The 14,283-nt window shown below is 32.7% G+C and overlaps 1 protein-coding gene across 3 annotated transcripts in view; it reads left to right on the plus strand.

Moving 5' to 3' along the window:
* CWF19L2 (CWF19 like cell cycle control factor 2) overlaps window positions 1-14,283 on the plus strand; it is a 104,928-nt gene that overhangs the window by 32,264 nt on the left and 58,381 nt on the right. For 2 of the 3 annotated variants that reach the window (XM_072953845.1, XM_072953846.1), the window contains exons 7-8: window positions 98-207; window positions 5,377-6,038. In XM_072953845.1, the coding sequence (XP_072809946.1) occupies window positions 98-207; window positions 5,377-6,038 (772 nt within the window). The remainder of the gene's footprint in view (window positions 1-97; window positions 208-5,376; window positions 6,039-14,283) is intronic. The other variant, XM_072953847.1, reaches the window with a different exon arrangement.

The following is a 14,283-nucleotide window of genomic DNA, read 5'->3' on the forward strand; positions in this document are numbered from 1 at the left end:
TCATACTTTAGAAATAATTGTAGTAGCAATAAATATTAATTCTGTCATAACCACATGAAAAGTATAACTAACATTTAATACTGGAATTTAATTTCAGTAGTAGAAGATGGTGGTTTAAGCTGGCTAAGGAAGTCTTACCAAAGAATGAAGGAACAAGCTGAGAAACAAAACAGAAATTTTGAAGACGTTGTAGCTGAAAGATATGGGGTGAGTATTGGTATTAAGGAGATACATATTATTTTCAGAGTTATATGAGAAATTGTGTGTCTGTCGGTTTTTTTTGCTGGGAAACACTTTTGAATTGAACTGACATTTAATATCAAATCTATATATTGCTGAAGCCATTTTTTGCTTTTCATTTTTATGTAAACTTATATAGCATATTTATATTGGCATAATGAATATAAAACTGAAGTATGTGAAATTGAAGTACGCATATGTTTAATGTAAAAGCAACCTTTTTTTCGTTGTGAGAAAATCTGAATACTGCAGAAGCCTCTGTAGAATACCTCTGGGCATTACCACTTTTGAAAATTTGGTATATTTCAGAGTTTTTGGTTTGTTCCAGAGTTTTTGTTGCATTTCAGAGTTTTAGAATATACCAGTTTCTTTTTTTTAAAGAGAGTGTGTATACCCTTTTTTTGTTTGCTTTTAAAATGTGGTATTTATTTTCCTTCCAGTTTTGTTGAGATACACTTTTCATGCAGCACTACATGAGCCTAAGGTGTGCAACATAATGATTTGACTTACATGCATCATGAAATGATTGGGGGGTTGTGTATGTGTGTGTGTGTGTGTAAAGCAGTGGAGTTGTGCAGCAATATATGATATTTTAGAACAAACTCCCTCATTCACCAAGTGTGGATGTTCTTTCTGTTTCAGTAGCTTTTGATGTCCTGTTTATTTTTAATTTCAGAGAAAAGATTTAGAAAGGAGTAAGATTTTGAAAATATAGACAAAGAAAGAAAGAAAATTTATTCTTTATTTTAATAGAATCTTTGTTAATATTTTGACATATTTTTCAGATTTTTTTGTTTATTGTATACTTTTAAAATAAAGTTTTATAAAAGCAGGCTTATAGAATGCATCCTACTTCTTTCACTCACTAAAATAGACATAGTTGGATGCCAGTAAATATATACATGTTAATGGCCTCTTAATATTTACATATGTATTTGTATGGTTTTACCGCTGTTTATCTGTTTAATTGTCAGTGGAGGGACTTTGATGTTTTTATTTTTTCCCCTGTTAAACAGCACTGTGCTGACCGGCTCTTTCAGTGCATTTAGTTATTTTCTTTAATGCGTTACTAAAAAGTGAAATTGCTATTTTAAAGCATTGAGACATTTAAAGTGAGATATATATTGTGAAATTTCTCTACAGAAAGTTGAAGAAATTAGACCAATTAAAATGGCTTTTTAGCACATGATTTTCAAGAGTAGGACTATCATTCTTTGTAGTCTGTGCTACTAGGTTTGGTAAATAAATGTTTTTCTTTGCTTTTATTTTACACATTTGTTGACTAGTAAACTGGAATTTTTTTCAATTTTTTTGGCCATTTGATTTGATTATTGATAGTATTTACCCATTTTTCTTTTGGGATATTGATTTAAGACCTTTTAATAAATCTGTTCAAATTTCTTCCTGTTAGTTTCATGTTTATTTTTTACTTTGTATATATTTGCTGTGGATACATTTAAAATATTTTTTCAGCTTTTTCTTTCCTGACTTAATGTTCTTCTTAATTCTTTGACAGGCCTTGCCCACCTCCAAAATCATAAAAATATACACCTTTATTTCCTTTGAGAACTTGTTCAGTTTTATTTTTAATGCATATTTTTAATCTTTTTGAAATATAGATTTGTATATAGTTTAAAGTAGACCGCTAACTTTTCTTATGTCTTCAGATAGTTGTTTACAATATATTGAATGAATATTCTTTTCCCACTAACTTGAAATGGCACATTTATTATATATTACATTGTCTTTTATAAAACTGGTCTCTTCTTCACTCTTAAATCTGTTTTATTGATTTCTCTATTGTTTCCTGGAATTAGTATCATACTGTTATAATTATTGTAGTTTTCAGTAACTTATGCAGATAGCAAATAATTAGTGAACACCTACTATGTAACAGGGTAAATCTTTTATTAGTCATTAAAAAATAACTTTACAGTTTATGTGTTTTCTTTGTTAAATTTAGAATCGATTTTGTCAAGTTCAGACTCAACAGAAACAGTTTTCCAAAAGACATTATAAATTTACAACTCTTTTTGGAATTTTAGATAAACCAAGGACAATTAATTTCTTTGCAATGTTGTGTCTTCTTATCGTAAGATACTGGGTATTTCTCAATTCAAATTTTCATTTATGCTTTTCAGTAAATTTCTCCGTTCAGTTATTATGCATGTATCCTTAAGATTTTTTTATCTTTTCAATTGTGTAGTGGATCTGTCTTCCTTTATGTTTTCTGTCTTGCCTGGTGCTAGTCTGCCAATTTTTTAAACTTGTCATTAAGACCAAAGCTTTTTTTTTTAATTGGATTATCTAGGAAAATAGTTATATACAAATGGTAATTACTTTTGCTTTTTCCCACTCAGTAGTACAGTTATTTAAAGTTGTATTTTTAAAATAGAATTTCAGAACTCTGATAAAACACTGAAAGCTAGTTTTCTTTTCTTTCTGTGTTTAGATAACTTCCTGCATTTAAGATGAAGATTATCATCTTTAAAAAGTATTCTTGCATTCCAAGTTTATTCAGAGGTGCTTTTTTGTTAGTTTCCTTTTGTTTTTAAATTAGGAATGGGTATCTAACTTTTATGAAATAACTTTTTTGGTATTCTTTGAGATAATATGATTTTTTACTTTTATTTGTTAATAAAATGAATTCCCCTAATACATTTTCTAATTTTGGACCATTCTTGCTTTCTTTGACTCTTATTTGATCATGGCATTTCCTTTAATACACTAGTGAGTTAAATTTGCTAATATTTTATTTTAAATTTTTGTCTTTATTTGTACATGTATATGGCCTTTAGTTTTCGTTTTGGGGGGTTATTAGGTGCTTATTATTTGAATTATGAAGTTTTATATAATTTCTTAATGCTCTAAAACAGTTGAGAATCACAGAGTGAGGCATTTTGACATAGTAGTTAAAAACATTGGCTTTGTTGTCAAGTAGTCCTAAATTTCAATATCAGATTTGTGACTCTTGTTATGTGACCTTAGCTTCATTTTTATTTTTCATTTTAAAAACACGACTATTAGTATCAATCTCATGGAATTGTTGTAAGCATTAATAATAGTTGAATACTTTTCATCTGCCCAGCACTGTTAAAATACTTCATGTGTAATTAAACTTATTTAATGTCCATAATTGTACCATTATTCTTATTTTATAAATGAGGAAATTGAGGCAGACAGTTTAAATAGTTCATGGGGAGATTTGAACCTAGGCATTTTTAGTACAGCCCACTTCAGTGATACAAAAGATGTAACACAATAAGCACTGGATAAATTGTGGTAACTGCTGTTTCTGTTTTTATTACTATATTTTATTGACTCCGAGAAGCCACTAATTGTGGACACATCATTATGTCATAAAATTTAAGAAACATGTTAAACCTGTATTTTTAAAATAATTTTAAAAAAATGAAATATTATGGATTATCTCTGCCTAGGCTAAGATAATAACTTTCCATCACAACTCTCAGATTTTATTGAAATAATTTGAAACTTTAATTATAGTTTATTATAAATTTTTTTAATATGTATGTTATTCTTGGCAATTGTATTCTTCACACCTACAAGAATAGTTGTTTAGACTTAACTGTTAGGTTTGCCATTTGCTTTATAGCACACCTTTCCTTTATAGTTTGGCTTAGTGGTCCTGAGTAGTCCCTGCTCCTGGAATTAGTAAGGGGTTTGCTTTCTGATTCCTTGCGTTTTGGAAGATGACTTTCTCATGCCCATATCAAGGAAGGATGATTTGACTGAATTGAATTCTGTGTGTAAAATTATTGCCTTATAATATTTTTTCAAAATTTGATCTTTATTCTGTTATCTTATAGCATTTAGTATTGTAGGTGAAAAATTGATAACAGTCTCAACTTTCTTTCCTTTATAGGCAGTATATTATTTACCTACACCCATTTTTTTACATGCTGACACTCCCTCCTTCCCCTGATCTAATCTTTGTGATTTTTTTTTTTCCCCTCATCAATTTTTAGACTCAGGAATTAGGATTTTTTTTGTATGAGTCTTTGTATGCTTCACTTTTTCCCCTTCCCTAAGGCTTTTGGATCAGCCCATCAGATCTGGAAAGTTAGCTGGTGAAATTTTCTTATTATTTCTCTTTGTTAATGCTTCTATCATCTTTGCTTTTTTTTTTCTGAAAGTACTATTGTATGCATATTAATTGGCCATGTGTCCTTGCCTTTATAACTTACATCTGTTTACTATCTTTTCCTAAGTATAGAGAATTCCCAGGCTAGTGCTGAATTCACTAATTTGGATTCAGTACTTTGTATTTTCTACTCACTACCTGTATATTTTTGAACTCAGTTTTATTTACAAGTCTTTCTGGTTCTTGAACTGCTCTTTCTTCCATGAGAGTCCGCTTTGTTTTAGCAATGTACTAACCTCTTGGATCTCACTGACAGTAGGAATCATTTTTTTAAAAAAATAACATCTTTACTGTATTCTGCATTATATTTTGTTTTAGTGCTAGGCATTTGGTCTAAGGGGCTCCTCTAGAGCTCCCAGAATTTTTTCTACTGTTTAGTAATTTTGCATTGATTATTCATATGTTTTTTGAAATACTCATCTTAAGGCAGTGTGTTTCCTTGCTAGGGCTGCCATAGCACAGCTCCACCGGCTGGGTGGCCTAAGTGACAGAAATTTATTTCTCATAGTTCAGGATAATGCAAGTCCAAGATCAAGATGTTAGCAGATTTGGTTTCCTGAGGGGCCTCTCTTCGTGATTCATAAGTGACTGCCTTCCTGCTCTGTCCTCACACGGTCTTTTCTGTGTTTTCCTCAGACCTCTTTGTGAATCTGAATTTCTTTTTCTTACAAGAACTTCAGTTAGATTGGATTACGGTCCAACCTAATGACCTCATTTTAACGTAATCACCTCTTTAAAGATCCTGTCTGCAAATATGGTCACATTCTGAGGTACTGGGGGTTAGAGGTTCAACATACGAATTTGAGGGGGGGACATATTTCAGCCTGTATCAGGTAGGATGATTATACGGGTCTTTTATTCCCCTTTGTTGGATTTTTCTTTCATTTTGTCACATGACAGTGGCATGTGGGGTGCAACCCACTGAGCCATTTTTAATTTTAAATATCCTGTTTAATTTTTCTCCTTTGTAGTCAATGGAAGCATTTCAGTTGAAATTAAAAGAAGCTGAAAAAACTGCATTTACGAAAGAAGATTGTAGACGAGAACGGTGGAGGAAACCAACGTGCTCAGAAAGAACACAAAGCAGTCAAGAAAGTAGAAAATCAGACTTTGTAAAATATAATAAAAGTTCACGAGATAGATACAGTGTAACAGATACTGCCAATAATGTCAATAAAGATAGGTTTAGTGACGCTGAAAAAGATAATAGGTCTGGGTTTTTAGAAACATATAGAAAAGAATCCAATCCAAGGCAAAAGCAAGAGTTTGCTTCTCTTGGAAATCTGAGACCAAAATTCTTAAGACCCTCTGATGATGAAGAGCTATCATTTCATAGCAAGAGCAAGAACTTTGAACTGTCTAGTTCATCTTCAGCCCTGGTTGCTCAGAATCCTGTGCATTGTGGTTTTCGAAAACCTACAGAGAGCAGTGAAGAAAGTTTATCATCGTGGAGTGGATCTGATGGGAGAGAAAGAGACAGGAAACATCCAGATCGAAAACAATTAGACGTGAGTCGTGATGTTGAACGTGGACATGTTTCAGAAGATGTGAGAGAAGAATCACAGGCTGAAAGCTTGAGAGATGACTCCCTGAAAAAAGAACACCTACAGGACACAGAGTCTTCACTTGCTGGGTATTTTGTCATTTGTTTTTTAAACTGATAAATGAGTATTAAAGTCCAGAGGATTCAAGAAATTGAACTGTATTTTTAGACCATCAATTACTAATTAGATGTGAGTTATGATTTTCTGTTTCTTAAATTTGGAGGAGATAAGTTATGCACATTGAACACTTTGCTAGTTTCATTTCATGGATTGCGTTTCATTTTACAGTTTATTTAACAAAAAGATCTGGAAGAAGAATTCAGTAGTTACACTTCTTCAGAATTTGTTGCTTTTTTGCAATCTGAAAAACTAAATGAGTTAATAATTCTTTTAAATGGGTATACTATAGGAAATATTTTGGTAGATTTTGTTACTGCTGCCATGTTACTTTCAAAGGAACTTGCTGCATTGTTAAGCATAATAATAATTATAAACATTGCATGTCTACTGGAGGTCTGGCAGGCTGAAGGAAAATGTGTTGGCATAGCCCCAATGAAGTGAAAAAGATAAGTGCAAGATCATGCAAGAGGGAAGCATGAGTTTTGGTGGGTTGATTTGCAGAGAAAGAAATAATCCACTTTGACAAATGACCGGTTTTAAAGCTAATGTCAGAGTTTTGAAAGCAAAATATAGATAGGACAGTGGTTGTACCTATAATGCTTAGGAAAATGGGCAGCACTTACTGGTTTGTTCTTGTACCGGTAGCACTTACGTACAGGCTGGCTCAGTAGGCCAGGAAACCCAGGCTGAGTGCGATCAAACCTAGGAAAACTTGGTTTCGCCATAGGGCTAGCCCTGTTTGAGGTAACCATAAACAGAAAATGTATCAAAGGATAATGACTAACTTATGCTTGAATGATCATTAAAATATGTTATAAATACCACCAAATGAATGAGACACTAAAGGAACAGGTTTTAGCAAGTAATAGAATTTGTTAGTGGTCGTGGTAGGTATAAGCATTGTGGTCTGGGGTCATGAGTCTGGTAAGTCACTTCTGTTACTGACTGCATCTGAAGCTGTGGATTATAGCACGCAGTGCATAGCTTTCAGTGGGGAGGGGAAGATAGCAAAATCTGAACTGAATAATGGGAAGCCTAGTCAAACGGGCTCTGGTTCAAGTCAGGGCTTTGCTCCCAAGAAACCAAAGGAGAAGTCCAGTTGTATTGACTGGATAGACATGGCAGGGATTAGAGAGTGTCTAAGGCTGTATCTATAATTGTCCAGGCTTCCCTCCAGGTACTCTGGAAGGTAGACTTTCAGTCACCATTTGCTAGTGGGATGCGGCTCTTATTTCCTGATATAATTAGAGCTGGCTTAATGCTTGGGTGACCTGTTGGTCTTGACTTTTGTGACTGCAACTAAGCAGAATATGTAAGCCGTCTTACACTGTTAGTTTTCCTTCTGGTTCTATAACTGCTTCATGTTTGTATGTTGCTTGTATGTTGTTTGTATGTATTGTAAGCTTCTGGTAGATAATTGTAATACAGGCACTCACGAAAAGCTTTATTGTTTTGGTCTGAACACAGTATTCTTTGTTAATTGTGTTAATGTTAATGTTATAGATGTTTTGAGGCTCTCCATGAATTTTATGATTGATTGGAGAGGGAAAGGGCAATCTAGAAATCATACACGTATGCGTGAAACAAAAAAGAATTCCTTAGCACGTAGAGTGGTATAAAGTAAGAGCTGAAGGGCAGGACCTTGAAGAATGCCAGTTTCAGTCGGGGGAAAGGTCTCAGTAAAGGGCTGTTAGAAACTTAATTTGTCTGAACATTATCCTGGGTATATGTAGAAGTCTTTATAAAATGCCAGAATTCTAGGGCGCTTAGAACCGATGAATTTAGAACTGGAAAAAAAAATCATAGGACTGATTTTAGAACTAGAAGAAATCATAAACTGACCTCTGCATTTTCCAGATATGGAAACTGAGGCAACTGAGGTTGTGACTTGCATAGTGTTATATAACTAGGGTTGTCAGATTTAGCAAATAAAAAAAAGTAAGTTCCTTGCAATATTTGGATGTACTTAAACTAAAACAAAATTTATTATTATCTGAAATTCAAATTTAACTGGGTGTCATGTGCTTTATCTGGTAATTGTTATGTAACACTTGGCCATTTCCTGGGTCTGTGACCTTTTTACAAGAAGTTAAATATATATTATAATTACAGTCATCTCTTGATACCCACCAGGAGATTGGTTCCAGGACCCCACCAGATACCCAAATCCACAGATGCTCAAGCCCCTTGTATAAAAAGGCGTAGCATTTACATATAACTTATACACATTCTCCCATATACTTTAAATCACCCATAGGTTACTTATAATACCCAGTACAATGTAGATACCATGTAGATAGTTGTAGATACCATGTAAATGCTGTGTAAATAGTTATCAGCTCATGGCAAATTCAACTTTGGTTTTTGGAACTTTCTGGATTTTTTTTCCTAAATATTTTTAGTTTGTGGTTGGTTGAATCCAAGAATAGGGATTCCACAGATACCAAAGGACTGACTGCCGTTTTTATTATGAAGGACTTGTGCATCTGGAGGTTTTGGTGTCTTCATTGGGTCCTGGAACGTACCAATGGCTGACCGTACTATCCTTAATCCTGTTTTTTTTCCAATCAATATATCTTAAAGATCTTTCATGTCGGCCTATATGTATGTGCTTTTTTTCATTTTAATGTCTCTTTAATATTCTGTTACAAAACTTAGACATAAGCTAGTGTTTCTCATCAGTTTCCTATTGATGGACTTTAAGTAGTTTTTAGTTTATTGCTTTAAATAATGCTACAGTGAATAGTTTTGTATGTACATTTTGCACACTACTAAATATAGCTGTAAAATAAATTCCAAAGAGGGGAAACATTTATATATTTTGTTATATTAACCAGTTTACACTTACCACATCATGTGTGAAAAAGACTTTTATCTTCATTGCCTATAGTTTTATTGAGCTTTTAATCTTTGCCATAGATACATAGTTGAGAAATAGAAGCTTTCTTTGATTTGCATTTATTTAATTATGGGTGAAGTTTGGCATATTTTTTATAAATGTTGCTTATTTTAATTTTATTTTTGTTAACTAGTCAAATGTTTTGTTTACTTTTTGAGTTTTTTGTGAGTGCTTTTGTAGTTGTCCTGTGATTATATATATTTTTTTCATCATTTTTAGATTTGCTCTTTTCTTTCTTTACTTTTCTTTTTTCATCTGTTCTTTCATTCATTCTTTTTGTGATCAGATTTATTCTTTTCCTTTGTCCTTTTTTAGACCCTTAAGTAGCTGGAAAACATCCTCTAATAGTGGCCTGTGTAATTAAGAACTTGAAGCTTTTTATTCTTAGAAATAAAATGTGTTTGTATATAATTTTGTTTTGCTGGAAAATATATTAGTTATATTTTTTCAAGAGTTTGAAACTTAGAATAGTGTTTAATATGAACAAAAACTAATGTGATGTCCTTAATTTAGATTGTATACACTTAATATCAGAAACTTACCCATCTTATATAATATTTAATCTTTGGATGTCAGTCTTGGCATAGTTTGCTGTGGTAGCCTAGAAGGACGGGAGAAGGATAACAGGTTCTGAAGGTTTTAAGTATAGTCACGAGATCCTTAGGGGAGAAAATTTGGAAACAAGTGGTAAGAAAAGAACAACTAAAGGGATAAGAATAATTGCAATGTACTCAGGGTGTTTGAAATGTCATTGGGCTGTAGCTTTTTAAATTACTTTTTCCTAAAAAGTTTTTAGCCAGTTTATGTTTGTGTGTGTGTGTGTGTGTGTGTGTGCGCGCACGTGCGCTGTAAAGAAAGTACATTTTAGTGGGAAAATAGGATTTGCTTTTTAGAAAATAATTATGAAGAGGGCTTTTGAAATACAGCATTGATCCTGGAAAGTGAGAAATGCTTATACTTTTTTCTTTTTATAGGATAATTGCAGATGTCATGGTGATGTTTCTTGTAGAGCATCTGCTCATCATAAATGCTTAGGGAAAGTAAGAAAAGAGTCTGTCTCTTGCTGTGAGTTGCAGAGCAGTGTCTGCTGTGGTATTAACACAATGAATAGTGTGTTCTGTCATTGATGCACAGCAGCTTTCATTTTAATGCCTTTATTTGATACCTACTGCTGTTCTGTTAAGTGTATTGGAGTACCTGTTACTACTCAAAATATCAGAGATGTTCAGAATTCTTGTATATCATCTCATTTATCCTGATCCATTTTCCGTATACTGATAAACAGTTTAATTCCTGTTAGAAAATACCCTCTCTTCACCAAAAAAAAAAAAAAAAAGTGTGGAGTATGAATTTCATGACCATGTAAGTTGCCTCTTTTAAAGGAGAGAGATTCTTGAGATTCCAGAGAGTCTCTTGAGATTCAGTTACCTTCTTGAAACTTGTGAGCTTTGGATTTCCCTTTGTGATTGCCCTCTCTTGATTCTTTTTAAGCTTGCATACTGAAAATAGAAGGGAAAAGGAACATTTCTCAAAAAAAGGGAAGAGTCAAGTCAAATGGCAAAGATGTGCCTTTGGATAAACAGTAATAGAGGTCTTAGGCAATTTAATCAAGAATATTATCATTATAAAAGGATTTCTAAGCCAGATGTCATAGACCAAATTATGACTGTGGGCTGTGAGGTGGTAGAGATGGAAAGTACACGTGAAAGACATGGGTTAAGTGCCTCTCTCATTCTCTCCCATTTATTTTTAAGGAGCAGATATGAGTATGTTTATATTTTAGTGGGAAAGAAGCTAAACATACAGAGTGGTGATAGATGGGGTAATTGAGCTGGATCTTAAGGTTAGTGCAGATGAATGTATGATCTAGAATTAGCCTTGAGTGGAAATGTTCAAGAAGAGGAAAGTGTGGCTACAGATGTGGTGATGGGAGAAATTACAGGAATTCTTTTTTGATGACTTAAGTCAGTATTTTTCAACATATGATCCCCAGAATATTAGTGTTCCTTTTCGTCTGTATATGGACCACACACACCAAGAGTGATGTAGCAGTTTGATTCACACACAGCTCATAAAATTGAAATATCCTCTCATTGTTATGACTTACTGGTATAAGCTTATTTTATTTTTAACCAAAAAATATTAGTGAACCTTTGGGATAAAATTACACCATATGCACATGTTTCCAAGTCATCCTTAGAAACTGAAAGTTAGAGAAACAGTGTTTCTTTTACTCATTCAAATTTGAAAAAAATCTGGTCTGGTGTGACAAGAAGTGACATAATGAGGGGGGGAGATTGTTTTTGGATCAGGGATGTTCCTTGGAACTTAAATCAGATGACTTTGACAAATTCTTTCTGCTATTCATCTCATGTTTATTGAAGTATGTATTGAAATATGATTGGGTTGCCTGAAACTCAAATAAATTACAATATAATCAATATGATGTGTATCTCAGAGTATAACTTGAAAAAGTTTACTGAAAAGTGTTTTCCATGCAGAAAATAGAGCACATGCAAAGTAATGACCAATAGAAACATAAAAAGTAACAGTGTTCTTCTGCTTACATGAAGGCAAGTGTCCCCACTAGCTTGGTTTTAAAAATGTAGACTGAAAGAATTTGAAGGGAGCAAAAATGTGTTTTTCTAATGCTGCTTTACCTGCATATTTTAGGTTTTTTAGACCAAGCACCAGAGTATTGCCTTTCCTTTCACCAATATGAGTAGAAATGGTTCTTTTGGAATTCCTGCAGAGATTAATGTCTTTTTAAAAAAACTCAAATGCTGTCTATTAACATTTTTCTTTTTCTTTTTTTTTGTCCCAAAAGAATTTAGTATTTAAAAATAGTTTCCATATATGGTTATTAAAGTTTTGATTTGGATCTCTGTTTATCTTTTGCTATTGCTTGCTCAGAATGTATGTTGAAAACTCAGGTTAATCTCAGTAGAGTATGATAAAATCTAGATATTAAGGAAAATTAGTAATATTATATCTTTAATATTTGGGATTGTGATAGATTTTTTTTCCACTTAAAATTTTTTTATCACTTTCCTTTGAGAGTTTTTAAAAGCAACAATTTATTGAGGTATAATTTACATATAACAAACTGCATATGTATATAAAGTGTCCAATGTAGTAAGTTTTAAAATGTATATATTCTCCTGAAACCATCACCCCCAAAAGTTTCCCAGTACCCTTTAATAATTCTCTCTCCTGCCTCTTCCCACACCCTGGCAACCCGCACTAGACAACCACTCATCTTTTTTTTTTTTTTTCCCATTATAGGCTGGTTTGCATTTTTGCGGGTTTTACAGAAGTGGAATCATGTATTATACACTCTTTGAGGGGGGTGTCTGGCTTCTTATTCATTTAGCATCATTATTTTGAATTTCATCCATGTTGCTGCATATAACAATTACCTGTTCCTTTTTGTTGATGGGTAGTATGCCATTGTTAGATATACCACAGTTCTATTTCCCATTTGCCTGTTGGTGGACATTAGAATGTTCTTAGTTTTGGGCTCCCATAAATGAAGCTTTGAACGTTCATGTGCAAGTCTTAGTAGGAACCTACACTTTTCTCTTGGGTAAATACCTAAGACAGGAATGGCTAGGTCATATGGTAAGTATGTGTTTAAATTTTAAGGAACTGCCTACTTTACCAAGTGGCTGTATCATTTTACATTGCTACCAGCAATGTATGAGATTCCAATTACCCTACATTTTTTGCAGAAACTTGGAATAGTCAGTCTTTTTAATTTTCACTGTTCTAGTTAATGTGTAACTATCTCATTGTGATTTTAATATGTGTTCCCCTAGTTGATGTTGAGCATCTCTTCACGTGCTTATTTGCCATCCAGATAATTTTTTTGTTAAGTGCTTAGAATGGGTGGTCATTTTGTTTCTCTCCTTTCTTTGTTGGTAATTTGTATCTTTTTCCCCTCCTAATCAATCAGGCTAGAAGTTTATCAGTTTATTGATTGTCTTAACCAGCTTTTGGTTTCATTGAATTTCTTTATTGTTTTTGCTTTTGGTTTTTATTTATTTCCACTCTGATTTTTATTACTTCTTATATTCTGCTTACTTTGGATTTGATTTGCTCTTTTTCTACTTTCGTAAGTTGTGAGCTGAGATCATTGATTTGAGGGTTTTTTTTTTAAGTTGAAGTATAGTCAGTTTACAGTGTGTCAATTTCTGGTGTACTTTTTTTTCTTTTCTAATATAAATATTTAATATTATAAATTTATCCCTAAGTAATCCTCTAGCAGCATCCCACAAATCCTGATAGGTTTATATAATTTTTATTCAGTTCAAAATACTTATAAATTTCTCTTTGATTTTGTTCTTGACCCTTGGATTTTTTTACAGGTATGCTAGTTAGTTTCCAAATAGTTGGGTTTTGCAGATGCTTTTGTTACTGATTTCTAATTGAATTTCATTGTGGTCAGAGAACTTCCATTGTATGACTTGAATCCTTTTAAATTTATTGAGACTTGTTTTATGGCTCAGGATATGGTCAAAACAGAATTTTGGTAAATGTTTTCTATGCACCTGAGAAGAATGTGTATTCTCTTGTTGGGTGGAGAATTCTATGAATGTCAAGTAGGTCATATTAGTTGCTAGTGTTATTTAGGTCTTCCATATCCTTGCTGACTTTCTTATTCTATCAAGTATCAAGAGTAGGGTCTTGAAATCTGCAACTATAATTGGATATTTGCCTCTTTCTGTGGAATTTTGTCAGTTTTTATGTATTTTGATGCTCTGTTACTAGGTGCATACATATTTAGAGGTCCTTTTGTACTCTTGATGGATTGACTTCTTTTTCATATGAAACAGTTTTCTTTGACCCTGGTGATATTTTTTGCTCTGTAATCTAATTTGATATTAGAAAAGCCTCTTCAGCTTTCCAGGGTTAAAACACGATACATCTTTTCCTATCATTTTATGTTAAACATATTTATGTCTTCATAGTGCATTTCTTGTACATAGGTTTTGCTTTTGTATCCAACTGACTGTTTCTGCCTTTTAGTTTAGGTGTTTAGGTCATTTATATATATTACAATTAGGTTCAAATCTGTAAAATCTGTCAAATTTGTTTTCTATTTGTCTTATCTGTTTTTTGTTTTCCTTTTTTTATTTATCACTTCTTTTGGATGGAGTATTTTTATGATTCCATTTCATTTCTTTAATTGTTGTGTATTTGTTTTTGTTCTTTGAGAGGTTTCTTTGGCTTTGCCAGCATACATCTTTAACTTATCTACCTTCAAGTGATACTGTGCCATTACTATATGGTATAAGAACTTTTATTTACATTTC

The sequence above is a fragment of the Vicugna pacos genome, chromosome 33 (assembly GCF_048564905.1).
Source record: "Vicugna pacos chromosome 33, VicPac4, whole genome shotgun sequence".
Classification (NCBI taxonomy): domain Eukaryota; kingdom Metazoa; phylum Chordata; class Mammalia; order Artiodactyla; family Camelidae; genus Vicugna; species Vicugna pacos.